Source organism: Pristis pectinata, chromosome 29, assembly GCF_009764475.1.
Source record: "Pristis pectinata isolate sPriPec2 chromosome 29, sPriPec2.1.pri, whole genome shotgun sequence".
NCBI classification, from domain to species: Eukaryota; Metazoa; Chordata; class Chondrichthyes; order Rhinopristiformes; family Pristidae; genus Pristis; species Pristis pectinata.
In genome coordinates this window covers 6,319,517-6,342,595 of record NC_067433.1, presented here as the reverse complement: position 1 = coordinate 6,342,595, position 23,079 = coordinate 6,319,517, and the positions used below count along the sequence as shown (strand labels likewise).

Here is a 23,079-nt window from a genome sequence, read left to right as displayed (position 1 = left end):
ACAAGGGGATGTGAGGCACAAGGGAGAACTTGCAAAGCAGTGAGGAAAGAGTGCAGAACGGAACTAAGGGGATTGCTCTGCTAGGAGCTGGCATGAGTTTGATGGGTTGAATGGTCTCTGTGCCACAGCAATACTGCAAGTTCCTATTCTCTAACTTTTCACAAAATCTGAATGTTTTTCTGTTATTTTTACCATACAGCATTAAGTTACTTATCATTAGCACGGTAATCATATGTTAATCTCCTACAACATCTGACAGATTCCATAAAGCCTCTGGATAAGTGTTAGCTGCATCTGGGACACTGTAGAATTTCCATTCAATTTGATTCATTTGCAAACAGCCTCCTTCCTAAATAGCTTCCTGAGCTGACTTCACTCTCACTTATGCTTGTGTGTAGCTGCAGAGGTTCCATCGATTTTCCTCTCATTAACCAGGAATGCTCTCCGCAAAATAAAAATAAAGAGTTATTTTGCAGAACACGGTGTGGACGGACCGGCTTCACAGATGGGATTTTTTTTAATGGGACAAGGGCAGGAAGAGCTGTCCACTGCTCACATTAAGAAATCTGCTCTCCCATGACGAGAAGTTTGAAATTTATGGTGTATTAGCTGGTCTGGATCAAGTAATGGAGCCACAATAAGCAAAGGAGATCCCAGCAGTCTAAAGGCTTCGAGCGACACATTCCCAGTGTTCCTGGACTTGGGACTGAGTGTTGAAATCTGTCCAAGAAGGTGGGAGAATTTATACTGCAAAATAGTGCAAAAGAAATGCAATTGCACTACACAGGTCAACCTTGGTAAAACCAAGTGCAGAGCCCGCAATCACCCAGTGTTGCTGCCTATTCTTTCGGGAAGGAGAAAGCTAAAGAACACTTGGAACTGGTGCTCCTCACCTCTGAGTGACTTCAGAAGTGTTACACAGGGTCCAATCACAATCACCCACTGCCCACTGCAGTACAGAGTAATAGCACCTAGAGCAGGAACCACTTCTGTTCTGAGCAACCAATGACACAGGCAGAATTTAGTTTGAAGACTGGCATTTCAGTATCACCTTTCACCAGCACCTTACAGACAATGAAGTACAATTGAAGTATAATGTAGGAAACTCTCACCAACGCACCAAAGCCGTGTATTGGCACGGGGCCCCTGGGATAAAAATATAAGAAATCTATGGCTCACTGCTATCCTGAATTGTGGGAAGGTTACTTTCAATATTCTAAGACATGACCCGACGGGGAGCTGCTACTAGCAGGTAGGCCCACATTCCACAAGCAAGAGTCATTCAAAGTGAAGTGGTGAGAGTTCAGGGACAATCAGCTCCCTGAGGATAAAGACCAACGACAACAAATCCATGTCTCTACAGCTGGATTTAAAAAATGGAACCATATGGCAGGATTAGAGAACCATAAACAGGAGACCCTCCCACAAGTGTAGAGAATAGGTAAGGGCTACTTAAGAAGTAATTAGGACGACAAAAAGGAGAAATGAAATATTACTGGTGGACAAGATAAAGGAAATTCCCAAATCATTTTATGTATATTAAGGTTAAGAAGGTAACCGGGGAAAGAGTGGGGCCCTTGCGCACCAAGGGAACAAGCTGTGCACTTCTCATCTGTATTCACCAAGGAGAAGGACGTCATACTTGGAGAATTCAAGGATGAGGCATTAGAGTCTTAGCAAACATAAAGGTGGATCAATCCCCAAGGCCTGATGAGATGTATCCCAGGCTGGTGTGGGAGGCAAAGGAGGAAATTGCTGGGGCTCTGACCGGGATTTTTGCATCTTCATTGGCCACAGTTGAGGTGCCAGATGATCGGAGGTTAGTGTATGTCATACCATTATTCCAGAAGGGTTGTAGGGATAAGCCAGGTAATTACAATGAGTCTAACATCAGTGGCAGGGAAGTTATTGGAAAAAATTCTGAGGAATAGGATTAACTGCACTTGGAAAGGCAGGGACTAGACAAGGATGGTCAGCACGGCCTTGTGATGAGATCTTGTCTGACAAATTTGACTGAATGTTCCAAACTCTATTGTTGAGGGCAGAGCAAATGATATATCTACTTGGACTTCAGTAAGGCCCTTGACAAGGCCCCATTTGGGAGAATGGTCCAGAAGGTTAGAGCTCATGGGAAGCTGGCAAATTGGATCCAAAATTTTCTTGGTAATAGGAGGCAGAGGGTGATAATGGAGCCTTGCTTTTGTCATTGGAAGCTGTAAGCAATGATGTACCACAGGTATCAGTGCCAAGACTTTTATAGTTTATGTACATTGATGATTTGGATGTGGGTGTCAGAAGTATGAGTGGGAAGTTCAGAAATGACGTGAAAATTGGTGGTGGTGTTGATAATGACGAGGGTAGCCTTCGACTACAGGGTGATATTGGTAAGACGGACAAAGCAATGGCAAATGGAATTTAATCCTAACCAGTGTGAGGTGATACATTTTAGGTGAACATATAAGAGAGGAATAGTGCGGGCCAGGGGTATGTTGAAGAACGTGGGGACATTGGTGTACAAGTCCAAGGATCCTGAAGATGGCAACACAGGTGGATGGCATATGGGATACCCTCATTAGCTAAGGCATAGAAAATAAGAGCAAGGAGGTTATCCTCTGGAGTGGGGAGGTGGATATGATCCAACCTTTCATTATCTATGATGGACCTGCAGCTCAAAGCAGCACCTGCCCTTTTTAAAAAAGGATTGTTTTAAAGGGATTAAAAGGGAGTGTTCTTCAGTCAGATGGCAGGTGGACCCAGGTGAGGGGGGGGGTGGTGGTGATAGGCAGATGAGGGAGGGAGGAGAGTGGGAATGATGTAAGAAGTTGGGAGACGAGAGGTGGAAGTAACAAAGGAATCTGATAGGAGAAGACGGTGGAATAAAGGGAGGGGGGTGGGGAGGGGAACTAGTGGGAGGGGGGTGTGGGTGATGGGCAGAGGGAGAGGGCGGGAGGGGGGAAAGAGAGAGGGTGATGGGGGCCAGTTGGATCAGGAGGAAAAGAAAAAGAAGAAAAGGGGGGTAAAGGAACAGAGGGGAGCGGTTACTGCAAGTTTGAGAACTCGATGTTCATGCTGCCGGGTTGGAGGCTGCCCAGGCGGAATATGAGGGGCTGTTCCTCTAATTTGCGTTTAGCCTCGACCTGGCAGTGGAGGAGGCCGTGGACAGACATTTCGGCGTTGGAACGGGATGTGGAATTAAAATGGCTGGCCACCAGGAGATCCCGGCTGACACGGCGGATGGAGTGAAGCTGCTCAGCAAAACGGTCCCCCAATCTGCGTCCAGTCTCACCGATGTAGAGGAGGCCACACCGGGAGAAACAAATAACAGCGAGGGATTCACGGGTCGACGTCCGCCTCACCTGGAAGGACTGTTTAGGGCTCTGGATAGTGGCAAGGGAGGAGGTGTGACACTTAGTGCGGTTGCCTGGAGAAGGATCGTTGGGGAGGCACGAGCAGGCAAGGGAGTCAGGGAGGGAGTGATCCCTGCGGGGAGGGGAGGGGAGGGGAGGAGAGGGAAATATCGTCTTTTAGAACAGAATAGCTTTTTATTTTCAATACCTGTAACCCAAGGAACCAATGTATGATATTTCAGTGTTAAATAAAGAAATTGTTCCTCTATTTTAGTTTAGAAATATCGCCCACATTTTCTCGTGTTCACTGGGACTGATAACTTGTACATGGTATTCACAACAGAACTATATTAAGAACGACTCATGGAACTAGCTGGTAACCATGGGAAACTCCTAGGAATCCCACCTACAGCCAATGGAACTGTCCCTAGAAAGGAGGTTGTGGGAAGAAGGGAGATCCTTTAAGATATTATTGGTCTACACGCATTGACTGAAAAGATTCTAAAAACGTAAATGTTTTATTTAAGATGCTGTCAGCCGGTCTTTCCTTCTGGGAACCAGTACAGGCAGAGAGAGCTGAAGAATCTGCAGAGGTAGCTGCACCCTGCCATGTTACACTTGCATTGCTGGAGGGAGACCAGGCTCCTGCACACTTCTGTCATAGCAACTGTGCTAAATATAGAAAATGCACCGCCACTGTCTCAGCTGCTCATGAATGGCTTAGCTTAACATTCACCGAATCAACTTTAACAAGAGCTGGAGATATGAACGAGCACAGCCGTGGCTTACTATGAAGGAGATCTTATTTTACCAGGATGTCAACTTGAAGAGTGGAGCCTCCTGTTAAATGAGAATTAAAATTTCCCAAATGCCGAGTTGTGTTTAAAGCTCACTCTTTGGTGCAGGATTTATGCTCTCAGCATTTCTTTCTTACAGTCAAGCTCTGTGCATAATGTAAGTAATCAGAAATCTGCCCTTAACTTTTAGTGGTTATAATGTGACTGGTGTTAGGATGCATAGCAGAGCAGTGTCACTGTCACTGTAACTCCACTTGAAGATTTATGATGATCGCCCCTATTTCCTCAGTGACAAACTTCGACCCTGTTCCTGGCCACCGGATTCACCCAACTTCCTAACCTTTTATTATCAGGCGGAATATTGAAAACAAAGTGCACTCAGAATAAAGCAGGACAGAAAGGCGTTGTATTTTATAACAATGGTTCTGATCTCACAAAGTCTCCATTCCCCAAATGCTGGTGTTTGCAAATTAGCAGCTTCTCACATAAAAGAACAAGCCAATGTGGGATCCTAGAATTGTTGCAACAAATCGGTGACTATTTGGCCCATCAAGTCCATACTGACTCTTTGTAGAGCAATCTATTCAATCCCTTTCACAGCCTCTTTCAGCATTACCTCTCAAGAACTCACAAAATTCCCTTCAGAAAGCCCTTCTGATTGTTTGCCCCACCCTTAAAGCAGCGAGTTCTGGATTATAACTACTTTCCATGATAGAATCCTTTCCCCACATTCCCTTTATATTGTTTGCTCAAAAATTCACGTCATAGAGTCACACAGCACGGAAACAGCCCCTTCAGCCCAAATGGTCCATGCCGATCAAGATTCCCATCTAAGCTAGTCCCATTTGCTCACATTTCTCTCTACAGCTTTCCTATCCATACTCCTGTCCAAGTGCCTTTTAAATGTTGTTAATGTACCTGCCTCAACCACTTCCTCTGGCAGCTCGTTCCATATACGAACTACACTCTGGGTGAAAACGTTGCCACTCAGGTTCCTATTGAACCATAGAACCATACAGCACAAAACAGGCCCTTCAGCCCACCATGTTGTGTCGTCCATCAAACCACCCTCACACTACCTAACCCCTTCCTCCCGCATATCCCCCCATCCCACACTCCTCCATATGCCTCTCTCTCCCCTCTCACCTTAAGCCTATGCCCTCTAGTTCTTGATTCCTCAACCCTGGGAAAAAGACTGTGTGTATTCACCCTATCTATGCTCCTCATGACTTTATACACCTCTACAAGATCACCCCTCATTCTCCAATGAATAAAGTTCCAACCTGCTCAACCTCTCTCCATAACTCAGTCGCTCAAGACCCAGCAACACCCTTGTAAATCTGTTCCCCAATCCTTGATCATCTGCTAATGCGAGCAGCTTGCCTTAATTTATTCCATTCACAATGTTGTCCTTTTCTACCAAATCCACTCTTTGTTCCAAGGGGAACAACTCCAGTTCAAACTCTCAACCTTGTCACCACATTAGTAAACCATTTCTAGCCTCAGAGCCTTCCTAAAAAACAGACCGACTAGAATTAGATCAAATCTCTACTTATGGACTAACAGGTTCTTTAGGAACATAATAAATAGGAGTAGGAGTTGGATTTCCAGCCCTTTGTGCTTGCTTTGACATCCATCAAGAATAAGGGACCACACTCCAGCATTATCCCATATCCTATGAGTTTCGTAATATCCAGAAATCTATCAATTTCTGTTTTAAATGAACGCAATGACTGAGCTTCTGACAGTACCTGGGGTACAGTATTCCAAAGGTTCACCATTCTAGAGTGAAAATATTTCTCATCTCAGAGCCAAGCAACTTATCCCTTATTCTGAAGGCTCTCCTTGACTCCTCAGTCACTCCCAAAATTCTCAACCAGAATGTAATCATTTGCAGGTCCCTGCATCAAATTTCATCTGCCTTCTGTCTGCTCATTCTGCCAATTTAAGAGATTTTTTTTACCGTCTTCTTTCTGCTTTACATTACAAACACAAAAGGAGGCAATTTGGCCCATCAGGTCCATGCCAGCTCCCAGAAGAGCAATCCCATCAGGCCCATTCCCACTTTTGTTGTATCCCTGTATTCCCTGCAAATTATTCTCTCTCACACGTACCCATCAACTTCCCTTTGATTCATTTGTCACTTACCTGCAGTAAGGGGTAATTTATAGCCACCAACTGGCCTACCAATGTGCCTTAGAAGCAAGGAAGCTTTGACAAAGTGCGACAGGAAGGGGCTCTGGTAAAACTGAAGTCAATGGAAACATTCCGATGCACAGAAGATTGCAGATGCCAGAATCTGGAGCAAAGATCAAGATGCTGGAGGAACTCAGCAGGTCAGGCAGCATCCGTGGAGGGAAATGGACAGTCGACGGTTCGGATCGAAACCCTTCACCTGAACTGATAGAGGGGAGATGTATAGTACAGCCAGTATAGAAAGGAGAGGGGAAGGGGCAGGGCAAGAGCTGGTAAGTGATAGATGGATCCAGGTGAGGAGGGGTGACAAGCAGATGGAGGAGGGAAGAACAGAACAGAGGCTGGGAGGTGAGAGGTGGAGGTGACGGTGACAAAGGGCTGAAGATGATGGAATCTGATAGGAGGGGAAGGTGGAGCATGGAATCAGGTAAAGGAGGTGGGGAGGGCGGATGGGAACAGTGGGCGGAGTGTGTGGGTGATGGGCAGATTGAGTGGGAGAGAAGCCGTAGTCAATTCTGTTTGCAATAAGGAGATTGAGATTAATTGGAGGGCACAAATAGAGTGCGTGTGAGTCTAACCACTTAATCTCGACATTCAATGGCATTTAACATCACCTGGCACATCACTCACTTCATCAACATATCAGGGGCGTCACTGAACCGAAACTTAACTGGACCAGCTACTTATGTACCATGGCTGCATAAGCAGATCAGAGGATGGTATCCTACAGTAGGTGATGCACCTTTTGACTCCCCAAAGGCTTTCCACCATCTAAAAGTCAGGAGTGTAAAGGAATAATCCTCATTTGTCTGGATCAGTGCAGCTCCAAGAACACCCAAGAAGCTCCACATCTTCCAGGACAAGACAGCCCTCTTGATTGGCAGCTTTACCTTAAACATTCCCTCTCTCCACATCATGGCTTGTGTGTGTACCATTTACAAAATGCACTGCAGTTACTCACATACCTGCAACCTCTACCAAAGGACAAGGGCAGCCAGCAAATAGGAACACCGCCATTTGCAGGTTCTCCTCCAAGTTATACACCATCCTGGCTTGGAAATACGTTGCTGATCCTTCATCATTGCTGGGTCTAAATCCTGGGAATGCGCTTCCAAACAGCATTGTGGAATACCTTCACCGGGATTACTGCAGCAGTTCAAGGCAGCAGCTCACCACCACCATCTCAAGGTTAATTAGAGGCAGCCAATAAAAACTGACCTTATTGGAGATGCCCAAATCCCATAAATGAATAAATAAAGCATGGATGAGGGCTTCACCCAGCAGATGAGCAGCATAGGGAGATATCTGGAGCTGGAAACGAGCAGTGTGTGTCAGCTCATCTCAAAGATGACACAGGGGTTGCAAACAACCTGGCTTAGTTCTAAACCAATGGGACGGAATCAGGGATAAAATGATTAGCAGATCAGGCAACATCTGTAGAAAGAAAGTTAACCTTCCAGGATGATGACCTTCCATCAAACCTAGGGACAGTAGGATATAAAAAAACAGGGGAAAAAAGTGTTAGAACATGAAGGAAGCTCTGTGATGGTGTGTAAAGTAGGAGATTAAATAATAAATTAGAATAGGTTGGTGAAGGAATCAGTGAAGAAAAAGGCAGTCAGAGATCAGAACGAAGCAGGATGATTATCAGTAACTACAAAAAAAAAAGCTGAAAATGAAAATTTGTTGAATGCAGTATTGAGCTCAGGCTAAAACACGCCCAGCTGGAAGATGGCTGTTCCTTAAGCTTGCGTTGAGCTTCATTTGACAGAGGTTCGAGGGGAATGAGGGGTTGTCAGGCAACCAGAAGCTCAGTCACCATTATGGTCTGAATGGTTGCATTCCCAGGCATTCACCCAATTCGCGTTTGGTTTCCTCAATTTAGAAGAGTCCATATCATAAGCAGCAAATGCAGCTTGCGGGGTTAGAGGTGCACTAAATTGTAAATTGCTGCGTCAGCTGGAAGGTTACGTTTGCAATCCTGGACGTGTGTTCAGTGGGTGGGGAGGTGGTTAAACTGCAGGTGTTGCAATCGCAAGAGGGCGGAACAGTGGCAGAGCTAGTAGATCTGCTGCCTCACAGCTCCAGTTACCTGGGCTCGACCCTGACCTCTGATGCAGTGTGCATGAATTTGCTTTTCCCGCTGTGACCACATAGGCTTCCTCTGGGTGCTCTAGATTTCTCCCACATCCCAAAAATGTGCAGACTGACAGTTTAATTGGCTCCTGTAAATTACCTCTAGTTGTAGATTAATCTAGGGGTGTGAAGAGGGAGAAGGAAATTGAAGGGAACGTGGAGAGAATAAAATCGGTTAGGGTAGGATTAGTACAAAAATGGGTGCTTGGTCATTGTGGACAAGGTGGACCTGTTTCTGTGCTGTATCTATGACTCTAAGATTCATAGGAAACTGTCACAGGTAGGTAAATGGTTAACATTAGTTCAGTCTCTCACGGGGAATTCCTTAGGAATTCTGAAAGGGGAAGTAAGTAAGTGTCTGCTGGTGGCAGCACGCTGAAGATTATAAACATTATGGAGCGATGATCCATTAAATTCGAGGTGAATCTGAGCTGGAAGATGAGGACAACGGCAACCCTATCCTGGGAGGTGTGATAGCAAGAGTGCAGTAAGTGAAGCAGCCTGTTGGGGAAAAAAAGCATGTTGTGGCACTGCTACAAAGGATTGCAGTATCAGAACACTGGTGTAAAGATTCTGTTTTCTCAGTTTATCTGAGTGGGAGGCAGCTGTGATAGCTTGTGGATACTTTGTGAAGATCAGTCAGCAATTCATCCCCTGAAATGGATATAGATGGAGGTCAAAGACTGGAAGAATTAAAGTGGACAATTTGAAGGTAAGAACAGAATGAAAATTTGCAGCAGAAGTGATGACATTTTCTCGTTTCAAGTGAGAGCAGAAAGCATCGCTATAATCAACAATGCACAGAAAAGAGGTAAAGAAGGGGATTGAGGCACATTCTATGCATCCAGTCAGGCTTAACTTGAACCTATTAAGATTCCCATAGCTGTGTTTTATTTGGAGGAAATGTATGGAGTTAAAGGAGAAGTCGTTCAATGTGAAAACGAGGTCAGTTAGGTGTAGGAGTGGTTGGACTTTGATTCAAGGAAGACTTTGAAGTTTTCATTGCACCTGTTCATACATGTATTTATGCATATGACAATAAACAACTTTGACTTGGCGCTCATCAGCACTGGATGTCGGACAAGCAATGTGGCAAGGAGGGGAGATAGACTCCATTAGCAGACAATAGAAACTCATTGCCAAGGAACAGAACCTGAGATCAGAAGGATCCATGTACAAATCAGAGGTGCCTATGTAGGTGCAGAAATTATTGGTAATAGGTGAATCAAATTTGTATCTCTTATTATTTTGGCTCTTTTCATCCCTTTGGAAAATACTGGCTCCTGATGACTATGGGCCCCAAATGGAAAAAGCCTTTCAGAAACGTACATGCGTCCATTGGATTTCAACAAAGGTCATCACTTTACTGCAAAATCACACCAAACTCAATTCTACTTTCACCCACCATGCACACACTTTTAAATCATCACAAAACTGTAATTAGGATATGAGGAGTTGAAGGGGCTAATGCAACTGGTTCTGTGCAGACCAGAGGAAAAACCTCTGAACAAGTATCACACCATTGGCCAGAATGATGATTCTCTTCAAATTTCTAAAGTATTAGATTTAAAAGTGTGAGGGAAGATGATATCAGTCATCCCATTTTTAATTTGCACAATACAACCTATTATGCTTTCAAATAAAAGTGCAAGTTGTTTTCTTGCTGTCTTCAGTAGTTTTCCCCGTGTCCTATCACTCAAATATCATGTTTAGCTACATGATTAATTTGCATACAGAATCTAAATTTATGGAATAACTGTAAGAGGAGCTTGGCTTTTTATTTTTGTAGAATCCCATAGGATACAGTTCTTTTCTCATGCACAAATCCCCTGATGTGACATTAAGACTGGTGGTGGAAGGAAGACTCATGTTGGTGAGCATCTGCAGAGATCATTGGTGCATTTGAATCTTCATGGATGCCCATTATAGAGCCTTGCAAACCATCTACTTTAGACAAACACTATTCTTACATTTATGTGGAATTTTTATTTATCCATTAGTAAGGGAAGCATTATGAACAACTCATTTTAAAAGCTTCAGCGGTTCATGATATTGAGACAGGACTGAGTGAGGTCATATGCTGGAGTGTAGTGCTTGGATTGACAGAGCACAATACGTGCACTCCAGCCCAAGTGATATTATTGTCAGAATATGTGACTTCTATAATGGGGTCATGAATACTAAGAACCCTTAGTATTGGATGTTAACCATATCAAGGATGACTAACTGAGCACTATTCCATTAATTATTATGCCAAGTTGAGATGTGTGTGTTCTAAACCAGTGACTGGATGACTCATTCATGTGCATCACTAAGCCCAATGAAATGGCTTCAGCAGAACACTCGTTGAAAATGAAACACTTCCTTTGTAATGCCGGTTTTATTAGTAACAAATAAAGTTGGATCATTGTTAACAAAAACTTGAGTTAGAGAATAAATACTGCACACTGTTCAACAGGCAGCACTCATTTACACCAGCGTGCAAGCCCAGAATTAATATCTGTGCACTCCCCATGCAACATCATGCACAATACGCTTCAGATACACTTTACAAACAGCAAGTCACTGCTCAATTTAGGATTTCTTTCTTTTTTGAGGCAACACATCAAAACCACAAGGTTTCTTTTTTTGGAAAGCCATAGGCTTAATTTGGCAGCACTCACTCCCTTTACCTTAAACCCATTGTAACAAAAAAAAACAATGAAGACCTAATATCAGATACCAATTGGACAAAATTGTGATCTAAAGCGATATGGGATCTCATCGATTTTATTCCCACTTCAATCAAAGGGAGGAATAAAATGGGACTCAATTTTATTAAAAACCATATGGTTTTGTTTAAATAAGTGGCACTTGTTAAACAAGGGCATCTTTGCAAAGGCCAAACCACTCAAGCTACCCGAGCCATCTCCCACTAAACTTGGTCAGGTCCTAATTTTCAAATGCCCTGGTCTACTGGACCCGTGCAGTATGATTGTGGTTCACTGCACTGTGCTAAATTTTGCGACTGAGGGTAGTCTTATAGGTTTATCCACCGGGTAATACTCCCCCAGCCTCAAAATGCAGTGGTATTTTATAATCATTTAAATTTCAAATGGAATATAATATATTTTACTTTGCACAAATTCAACAATGTTCCATGTAAAAAAATAAAGATTTGTCTGGAAAGACAGGCTCGTACGTCAGGACTTCTTTCTCCCATTATAAACGATGCCTGTTCACTTGCACACCTGAGTTACCCTACCAGGGGGCAATTTTATTTTAATCTGCCCTCTTGTGCTCTTATTGTTTGTCTGTGCACAGATACGTTTATTGGCATAACGCAATTTTAGTCACCCTGCAAACAACGGCAGGATGTGCGGTAGGCGGCACGTGGGAGGGACGCAACACTAGAACGAGCTATATTAAAGTGCAAGGCGCTCAATGCAAGTCAGAGAATAGCTGCTTCCAACTCATCTGGGTGGTCACATTAGTGTTTGACAAAAAGTTCCTGCAGACAGGAAGAGCCTGTTAATTCTGGCATTTGGAGTAGGGGAGGGAGTAAATTTTGTCAGGTGAAATGATCTGCAGTTTGTAGTAGATTTTAACTCGTGAATACAATTTGAAGTTCAAACATGAAAATAAATGGACAGCAACAAGGCAACTTGCCCTTGTTATCTGCCCAACTGATTTGAATCAAATTGCATTTAGCATGAAGTATACGAGCCCAGAAATTTCCCATTTGCTATTAAACAAATTTTTTCAACCAGGCTATAGTTTAACAGTGATATAGTTTTTACACTATGCCAAATACATGAGGAAAACTGTTAATTCCACAAGACCTTCCCCTAGAACACACCCCTCCCCCAAACTGTGTTGCACCAGGCTTCTGCTCATGCTTTCAATTATACTAGAGTAAGTTACCACACTATGAACAGCAAATTTAGAAATACTTATTCAATGCAGCAATCTCTTTACATTAAGCTAAAGTGGGTGCAAGAACTAAGCAACTGACAGAAATAAAGATGCCCTATTACTCCTCTATGCATCCAAGCTTTATGGAAGCCTAATTTCCCATTCAGCACAGTAGGCACTTCAAACATTATAAGCAAACAAAACATGGAGTAGATTAGAACTTAAAAGGCAATTTTGTTAAAACAAAGTTTAGTTTTCTTGAAATAAGTTGCAAACAGAATCTTTTATAGCTAGTGTTTTTTTTAAAGGTTAAGTGATAAAATGCCCATTTTAAAGGTCAAGTAAAAGTTTTGGGTTTTTTTTAGGTCTTGTAAATACAAGCCAAAAAATTTGGGCCAGCCATTGAGAGCTTTATACAACCATTGTTGGACATGAATCTACCCAAACTCACTAATCCAAGGTCATATGCAACATGATTCTCCAACAGATACTGAGAAAACACACACACATAACCCGCAAGGTGAAGGGAGTCTGCTTTAGATTTTATGGTCTTTTATCTGCTGAAACAATAATTAAGTGGTTGCACATTGTTAAGTTACTCTTAGTAAAAACATCATAATTAACTTCATGGATGTTAGTAGAGTCCCAGCTATTTATAAAAACATTTTTTCCTGGGCATTCAATCCTTCCCCTTCCATAAGACAGGAAAACTTTCTCAGGTCACAGGTGCTATGGTCTTTGCATAGCGCCTACACCTTACCCAATTTCCTGTTTTTCAGATTAACACCAACCAATCCCAATAATGGCCCCTCCTGATGCCCATACTCACTACCATGGGAACCAATGTGAATTCTACCCTCCTAAGCCCAAGGCATCATTTACTCATACCCATGGATGAAATCACCTTGTTGAGTAAGAGATTTAATGTGGACAATCAAACCTTTTGAACATAGTTTCTACCAGATAATCCAGAGCCACGTTAACCACCTGGGAGCTTGCATGCTCTAGCACTGTGCTGTTAGAGAATGAACTCCAGCTCTCGTTATTTGACCAGCTTGCAGGGCTAGAGTTGGAGTTAGAGGGCAGCAAACCACTTGTGGCCCTTCTACAATGATGCACTTGCTCCTGGAGTACCAGTAGGTAGGGACAGGTACCAAAATACAGAAATAAGCCTGGCTTGCTGATTGTCAATCAAAATTAGCAATTCATTTTGAAAAAGGCCATGATGTTTTCCCCTTTTTCTAAATATCAACATTGCAAATTGTCAGTAGACAATATCATTCCACTTAAAAAAGCAAAGGTTTTCAATCATTGCTGTCTCATCCTATCCTGCTAAATATACCTCTGCCTTTTCCCTTGACCTTTAAGTAAACGGACCATCGATACATCATGTAATGATCAGAAGTGGGTAACAAACTCAATTTAAAAAAATTATATATAAAAAGACTCACAGTACATATTTAACTATATTATGTAATATTCATCATTTTTGTCACCAAGCAACTATTGACTTCTCACAAATCTTGCCACTAATTGAACTGCATTAGTCTGAGTGTAATGTACATGGCAAAACAATACAAGCAGATGCGACTGTACATTTTTTTTCAAGTGAAATACATAAGGAAATCAGAGAGGTAGCTAGGCACACAGCTTTATAAAACCAACTCAGCTGGGTAGGCCCAAGAAAACTCGGGACACTGTGGTACACCAGCATGATGATAGAAGACCTGGTAATTCGAATGGTACTGACTACTTTCAAAACGCTGAGAAGGTTTCTGGCCATGCCATGCAAACAGATAACAGTTTGTTACCTATCTTCTTACATGACTAACGTGCCCCCCTTCCTATCAGTGTTACTCACAAAATTAAGACATAACCATTAACTATGCAGATTTTCTGTTCTCCGAGAATGAGGACCCTCTGCCCCCAGGTTTAAACTAAAGACAGGTTAATTCTTTTAACAATTTACTGACTGCTAACATACAACTTGTTTTATTTTGTTGCCATATACAAGCAAGTAATGATTTAACTGAGCTGCTCCTACATCATGAGTAAGAATGAGCACTGGGTGCTTGTACCAATTGCTTAAGTGGGAATGGTCCTGGGAAAAGGGGAAAAGAGTTTACACAATCAGCTGGTAGAGACCCATGAGTGGAAAAGTGCTCCGAAGTACCGAGGAAGCTGCTGGACTCTGGTATCCATTTTATTTTTCTATTGTAAAACATGATTATGACATACCAATGTTATGGGAAGGAACTGGAGCACCATGTCAAGGATGAGTATCCTCAACAAGCTAATGGCTAAAATTGAGATTGCAGACACCAGAGTCTTAACCCTAAAGAAGGCAGTGAACAACTATATTGAATTGCTATCTTGTACAGATAGATTATGTATTAATGCTGCAGGGCAAGAGGTTTCAGTCACTAGCTCACATTTAATCCTCCTGGTGTTCAACCAATGAGTACCAGCAACAGGGCTTTCAGGGATGACGCGAGATATCACAGTCACTATTTGTCCAATACACTCAAACAGTGCAGCAGCATCTTGGTCCATGCATATGGTTCTAGCCAATTCCTCAGTGACAAAGGCCAAACCCAATGCAACTCTAATAGATGCAAATTCCAAAGACAGAGTGGGGCTGGTCCATCAAACCTTCTTGTAACTGTTTACTGGAACAGTTCAGAAGGAAAGGGGTTGATTGGTTTTAAGCTAGTTAATTATAAGATACTTGAAATAGAAGGAAAAGTAGAAACCATAAAAACTAGAGAATTTTAAACAAAAAAATAGTTTTAGTTACAAATATCTAGAATCGATCAACTATAGTTTACATTTTTTCATGGATAGGCTACTAATCCACCACTTACACATACTGATGCCTCTCCACATGTCAAAATTCAGCATAAAATTACAAGCTTGAACTTCATAATCAATTTTGACAAATGTGGGTAAAAGCTTACTTCATTATCAGTGAACATCACTGGACATCATGACAAAGTGAATGTGCCATTGCTTGGCAAATATGCCAAAAGGTTGAGGCATCAGGGGTACTGCCATGATGCATAAGAGAATGACTGAATTTTAAAAAATCACTGCTCTCTCACAGAGCATAAAAACTGTAATCAAATGTTTATCAGAGGCAACTGTTGAATAAGGGGACCGGTGTTAGTATCGACTTGGGAGTATTTATTCATTCGAGACACCAGACCAGCCATCTGCAAACAGAAGCATCTTATCCTCAAAAGGAATGGAAGAATTTCTATGCAGTCTTAATGAGAGATAATCACTGCATTGGCCAGAGGTCATATCATGACAGTCACGAGATTGGCCATACCACTAGAACTAAAGAGGCTCCTCACCCTGAATCGTCAGCAGCCCAACCTGATGAGCACAGAATTGAGTGAACTAGAAAAAAAAAACTGGATTGGAAAGTCTTACATTGGAGTTAAAATAAAACAACTTCAGGGGATAGAAAACAATCCTAATCAGAACAATTTTAATTTCAGTGCTGTGCCCAAACCTCAAATGCACAATGTATACGTAGGCATGGACACCTGAAATGATTAGCTTCTTTCAAAAAAGATTTTATATTTTCAATATTGCATCAATAACTGCAATTTCCTTTTATTTTAAACAACCTATGGAAAAGATTATCTTCATTAATAAAATGCTATGGCTACAGATTTTGATAATTTATAATAAAGCACCAGGCTGGGGAGCTCTACATCAACTCCAAATACTCAACAGGGGGCCACTTTGGTGTCTGAAGGCGATGGCCTCTCTGCTTATAAATTCAGTTTACGTTGAAAGCACGCTATCCCATAAAGACTGGGAAACATTAATAACAACAAAAGCTCTTCTATACATTAGTTCTCAGTACGAGGGCTACAATTCTTCTGAAATACAGCAAATTAAACTGTAGCTCTCTTCACTTCTGGTTTAAGTACATATATCTACAAGGTTTACTACTTTCCCTCCCCACCACCCCCCCCCAACCCCACCCTCCCTCAATTCATAAATTGGATTCTGAAAAGGTTTGTCTAATGAGAGACATAACTTCGTTCTGCTTTGTTTCCACACAGTTTAAGACAATCAAATTTAATCGTTTTCTTGATACAGCATCTGGACCATGGAAGTTCAGTTAGTTTTGTTAATTGTGCATAACGTCTAAATTGGTCCATATTGGAAGAGTGGGACAAATGAGAAACAGTCAAGCTTCTCTCTGTGTGACATTTTTCCCAAGTCCCACAGCTAATCAAATGGTTTCTTTCTGGAATTACCTCCCACCATAGAAAGTTTAGTATCCTGAACTACTCAAATTAAATGCTTTGTGACTGCTGGCCCATGAACCAGCAAACTGAAAAGATTTCTTCTGAAAGCAGATATACCTAAATCCTTTCATTTCTATGCAGCCTCATTATGTGCGAGGTCAAAGCAGCACTTTCAAACTAAAATCAAACCCACCCATGCCACCAGAATGACAGCTCCTACTACTACAGCAAACATGGCCTGAATGGTCACTCACTGGGAATTGGGAAAGAGAGATTTGCAAAGAGAAAGTCCAATGTACACTAAGTGTTGTAATAACCAGGATCAAGAACTGGATTATGATTGCATTCCCCTGACATCACAGGAAAGCTCCAGTCCCTATATCACAAATCTCAGCTTTCATTTTCCCCAGTTAGTGCACTTCATTTATTTTTTTAAAAAAAGAACAATGGATGAAGAATAATTCCCCCGTTTAGTTGCACTGACTAAAAGAAGCAAGGATTTCCAATCTCATGCCTGCCTATGTCAATTCTTTCAGCACCTTTCACGTGGCAATGCCTAAAAAACATGGAATGTTATCAATTTGGCTTGATGACCTTGCAACTCAGTAGCCACGATGGAGAAAGACAGCCAAAAGGCTTAATAATTATCAGCAAGTTTTAATTTAAAAAAGGCCATAAAATGAATCTACATTAATTTGTAAAAAATATATCCTATACTTGTTTATAAAAGCAGAAGGAAGTTAAAAAAGCCCAACATTAACAAAATCCTTTTTAAAATTCATTATCCACTGTGAAGAATTTGTTTTACTTTTTTTTTCCTCATTGTCACTTTGCTGTGAATGCAAAGGTTGCAACAGCAGCCTTACTGTTACATGGAAACACTTGGAGCTCATTTAAAAGTTACTGAGGTTGATAAATGAGGCATTGCACCATGCCTCTAGGAATATTTTCTTCACTGTGGAGAATAACTGGACCTTTCACTTTGTATATTTTAATTTCTAGTAAGTTTTAAAAATAAAAGTGACTCTACACAATGGATAAGCAGATGATCAGAAAACAGAACATGCTCAACAAGTAATCTGGTTCTAAAATTCTCCTCAGAACAAAGATCACCAAGCTTCAAATTCTTCGCATTCACAAGCTTGCTACTAAAACTTCCCTCTTTACATCGAGAGCAAATTTCATTCCCCCTTATCCAATCATGTTTGGAACCAAGTGATTATTACTGCACATTAAAACAGCTCCAAACAGGTGTGGATTGTGGTACTCAACATGGGTGACATTTTACACAGCTTACTGGAAGATGCAAGCTCTCTCATATTACTTACAATCTAAAACCCAGGTATGAAGATTGCAAACTACTTTCCTTCACCCATGAATCAATTCAACAGCACAAGAAATCAAAATATGCAAAGTGTAAAGGACCCAATCTGGTGAAGGGATTCCCATCCCCACCAGAATTATATATCTATATATACATATACACACACATATTTGCCTAGCAGCTTCTCCCAGTTATCCTTGATTGCTAGCTGGCAAGAGGTTACTTATTTCTTTCAGTCCAGATATTGTTTACATCAGAATACATTCAAACTGAAAGCTGCTTGATTGCAAAAGTGATATCTGAACATCCTGGCTTTAATTCCTACCCTTTGATGCACCAACACCACCCCCTTCCCAACCCCACTCATATTTAAATGCAATTGGACAACACATCACAACTTTAACAGCTCACTTAGGGGGATATCGAACAGCTTAAAATTAAATTGCAGATAAAGAATAATGAGTGGCCTATAATGGATGCACATATAATGCAATATTCTTCAAATGTGTGACAAATGTTTATATCAGACTCACCGGCAACTTGGGTCAATCGGCAGGAAAATGCTCCAGTTATTTGCTCTAATAGCACAGTCCAGAGCCTTTAGAGGGAAAATACTGCAAAATATAATTACTGTTTCTAATAAATAAATAGACAGCTTAAAAAAATAACATTAAAAGCCTAAATTCCTGCACGACATAAAATGGAAAAAAAACAGCAAAGAGCTGTTTGACCCTTTTCCTTTGTGCCGGGTTTTGCTAGGTTAACAGCTTTAATTCTTATCTATTCTGCCCAATAGCTAAGAATTTTGTGTACATAAATAATGTTTCTTGGGAAATTGTGGTTCAGTGAATTTTTATACAATTATTCTACTTAAAAGCAAATGCACATTCTCAAGTCTGGAAAAGTCAGATCGTATGTTGTGGATAACTGACTTAAAGTAAAACTAAAACAGAAATACTCATTTGAGCATCTCTTACAAGGCTTGACATGCCATTTGTTTTCGACAATAGCACCTGGGCTAGTTACAAGCAGTCTCTACTACAAGGGTAACAAGTTCACACTGGCAGAATTTCTGCCGATGATTTACACTGCAACAGTAATACAGGATGCACATAACACTGCCAAAAATACTGGGGGGTGGGGGGGAAGATAACTAAACAAAATGGGCCTTATTACTCTCTAATGGAGGCATTGCCGTCAATCTGTATACTAACCCTGGCAGTAGATTTCATGTGGAACTAGCACTGTACTATGCTATTGAATAAGTCAAGCCTTCATTTGTTTCTATTTAAAAACATTAATTTTCTACATCAGGAACGACAGTTTTATCAAATATATTTGAAATATTCAGAATGAAAACAAATTTTAAAAATGACTCTTGATTGTCCAGTATTTAAAATAATTAAAAAAACTTCCATAAGAACTTTTTAATATATGAAAAGAACTTTGAAGTGTTGCTGGCTTCAGTGACTTGATGGTGGCTCTCTAAATCATTTTTTCTCCAGGCTGAGGTCATACTTTGTAGCTTCTTTCTCTTCCTTTAAAACTTTTGGTTACGCCAACAAATCTTTTTTTTTTCTGAATTGCTGATGGTTCAGTGATACGACGCTTTTCCACAAATAACAGTGTGTATTTTGCAATGAATCGTTCATCCAGCATCTCGGAGAACTCGCCCCAGTTTCGTTCCTTTCACGAATATGCTTGCATACTTAATACAAGTTTTTCCTCCACCTTAAAAGATGCATTTTCACTTATGTAACTGCGTTTCCCAAAAAATACTATTCAAAACTTTTTCTCGAGGTTTTATTATGTAAATCTTCTTCGCAATCGATCCAATTTGTTCTTTTTAAAGATTTTTTTAAACGTCTTTCTTTGCAATCGTCACAACACCAATTTAAAACATTTTTAAAAACTTCTTTCTTCTCAATCAACACAATTTGCTCTTATTTTCATGTTTTTTTGTTTCTTCTTCTTCTTACTCAAAAGCTTCAATCGTCGTCCACATCCTCCCCATCGGACTCGTCAGCTCGCCTCTCGAAGAGCATTTTGTCCCGGTGTTTGTCCTGGATCTCCTTCATCTCCTCGGCGTACTTACTGAAGGCGCTGCCGAACTTGGACCAGGCTTTGTAGGGGATGGTGATGGAGTTTCTGTACGAGGGCTTCACCTCGCTCACCCGCATGAACACGCCGTACTTGTTGGAACCCACGTCGAAGAAGAAGCGCTTGCTGTCCACCGTGATGGACGTGCCCTCGGGCAGCTCGGCCTGGCCGCACGGTTCGTCGTCCACGCCGTAGTCGTCGATCAGCTTAGCCAGCGCGTCCCTGAACTCGATGAGGCCTTGGGCCGGCAGAGCAATGGTCTGGCCTTGAGTCCCCCCCAAGCCGGGGCCTCGATTTAAGGTCTGGCGGATGCGCAGGAAGCGGCCCCGCTGGTTCTCCTTCAGGTCCATGTAGTACTTGCGGTTCTCCCGCACCAGGAACTCGCTCTTGAGAGCGCGGCGTGGCTCGTCCGAGCCCAGGCCGGCGCCCGAGTCCGTGTCCGAGGGCCCGAGCTGCGCGTAGTGCTCGATGAAATCCCCGAGGTAGTCGCGGAACTCGGCCGCCACCGCCATGGACAGCGTCAGCCGGCTCTTGTTGCCTCCCGCGCCCACCTCGGCGATCTTGATGAAGCGGCCCTTAGCGTTCTGCTTCACGTCCAGGTAGAAGCGCTTGTTCTGGATGTCCACCCGCTTGGAGGCCAGCTCCTGGGTCTCCTGCTGCTGTTGCTGCTGCAGGAGGCCGCCTCCTCCTCCTCCGCCGCCGCCCCCGCCACCTCGCTCACTCCCGCTGTCTCCCTCCGCCATCTTAAGCCACCAGCCTTCCCTCTCCCTCCGAGCGGCGGCCGGACCTCGCGAGATCTCGGCCCAGGCGGGGCCGCGCACGCAACGCCCCGCGCGGAGGAAGGTAGGAGCGCGCACGCAACGCCCCGCGCGGAGGAAGGTAGGAGCGCGCACGCAACGCCCCGCGCGGGGGCGGGAGAACTTTGGCGGGAAGGTTGGTGTTCGTTTATTTAAAAAAAATCGCAATATCCTCTCGTCAAAGGAAAAAAATCAGAAATATGTGATATAGAAGCCCAAGTCATGTTAATCTTGTTACCTTACATTAGCTCCTCATCAGTTATTCATTTATAAACCTAAAGCAAATAGTTCAGTGGTTTTTAAACACAGATTTCAGTCATTGCAATAATCTGAAGCTCAAAACCTCAGAGAACCTTTAGAGTCATACAGCATGGAAACTGGTCCATACCAACCAAGACTCCCATCTAAGCTAATCCCACTTACCATCACTTAGCCCATATCCTTCTACACCTTTCCTATACAAGTACCTGTCCAAGTATCTTTTAAATGTTAATGTGCCTGCCTCAACCACTTCCCCTGGCAGCTCATTCCATCTATGACCACCCTCTGGGTTAGAAATGTTGCCCCCTCAGTTTCCTGTTAAACCTCTCCCCTCAAACCAATGTAGTTGGACTTTGCCACAGACAACACCTTGCTCTGGAACACCAGTGAGTTTCAGGCAGACCAGAGGCTGTCTTTCACTACATTGATTTGTTTCAGAACCTGGGAATAACCCATGCAGTATTGAGTCCAGTGTTACATAGCTGCTCAGGACAAACCTCAGCAAATACCTGCTAACAGTGTATTCCAGAAAGTTGGTCTATGGTCTCATTCCCAGCACATCTGTCACAAGAGCAGCATGTGGTCAAGTCAAATCAAATCTATTGTTGTCGTAGGCAAATGTGCACAGGGTGTAAATTGCATGAAAATTAGAAAACAAGGACAGACAAGTTAACAAACTTAAATTAACAAATTATACAAGTTCATGTTTATTGTCATAGGCATACATACACAGGATGTAAATGCCCTGAAAATTAGCTCTTTGCAGTAGCAGCATAGTACATAAGACAAACAAGTTAACACATTTAAATTAACAAATTATACATAATTTACACAACAAACATTACAACACTAGTGCAAAATTGAGAGAATGAAATATAGTCCAAGGTAGTGTTAGGTTTTTCAGGTCAGTTCAACAACCCAATGGCAGTGGGGAAGAAGCCGTTGTTGGATCTAGAGGTGAGAGTCTTCAGGATCCTGTACATCCCACCTGATGGCAGCATCAAGAAGAGGGCACTGGATGGTGGGGGTCCCTGATGATGGATGTCACCTGCCTGAGACATCACCTCTTGTAGGTGTCCTCATTGATGAGGAGAGCTGTACCCATGATGGAACTTGCTGAGTTCATTACTCTCTGTAGCCTCTTGGCTGAGTCCACTACTCTCAGTAGCTTCTTACATAACTTATCTGTGTGTAAAATAAAATAAACAGTGACACTAGTGCAGTGTGGCCAGTACTCTGACCACATGTGAAGAGTCTGAAGGACAAAGCCTGTCTCATCATCCAGTGATCAAGGTTTTCCTGCTTGTTTGGAAGCTTTGATAAAGAGAGTCATACAGCACAGGAACAGGTCCTTTGATCCAATTCATCCATGCCAACTGTTGCCCAGTGAGCTGGTCCCATCTACCTGTGTTTGGCCCATGGACCTCTGAACTCTCCTAGCCATGTACTAATCTAGATGGCCTTTAAATGTTGCTAATGTGCCCACCTCAACCACCATTTCTGGCAGCTAATTCCAAATATGCACCACCCTTTGTGTGAAGAGGCTGTCCCTTTTAAATATCTCACCTCTGATCTTAAACCAATGCCCTCTTATTTTTAGCACCCCCCCCCCCAGGAAAAAGACTATGTGCTTCCACCCTGTCTCTGCCTTTCATGATCTTTATACATCTCTATCAGGTCACCCCTCAATCTCCTACATTCCAAGGAATAAAGTTCTAGACTAGTCTAAAGTCCTAGAGAAACAGACCTTTGACTGGAAGTGCCAGCTGTTTCTCTTCACAGATACAGTCTGATCTGCTGAGTATTTCCAGCATTTTGTTTTTATTTTGAATTTCCTTCATCTGCAGTATTTTTGACTTTCATCCCATAGAATCCTGTCTTTTTCCTGTAGGTCTCTAATAACATCTCATTCAGACCACTGCCTGATCAAAGGTGTTCTTCTGTGTAAAGTATTGTGAA

The 23,079-nt window shown here is 42.4% G+C and overlaps 1 protein-coding gene across 1 annotated transcript; it reads right to left on the bottom strand.

Moving 5' to 3' along the window:
• Window positions 1–19,281: 19,281 nt before the first annotated feature.
• Window positions 19,282–20,831, bottom strand: LOC127584351 (transcriptional activator protein Pur-beta-like). Its single transcript, XM_052041070.1, has one exon. The coding sequence runs from the start codon at window positions 20,803–20,805 to the stop codon at window positions 19,951–19,953; it is 855 nt and encodes a 284-aa protein (XP_051897030.1). The 5' UTR covers window positions 20,806–20,831; the 3' UTR covers window positions 19,282–19,950.
• Between the last annotated feature and the right edge of the window lie 2,248 nt (window positions 20,832–23,079).

Excerpts from the sequence above, each read along its gene's own strand:
- LOC127584351 (XM_052041070.1), bottom strand. The coding sequence starts at position 20,805 with ATGGCGGAGGGAGACAGCGGGAGTGAGCGAGGTGGCGGGGGCGGCGGC.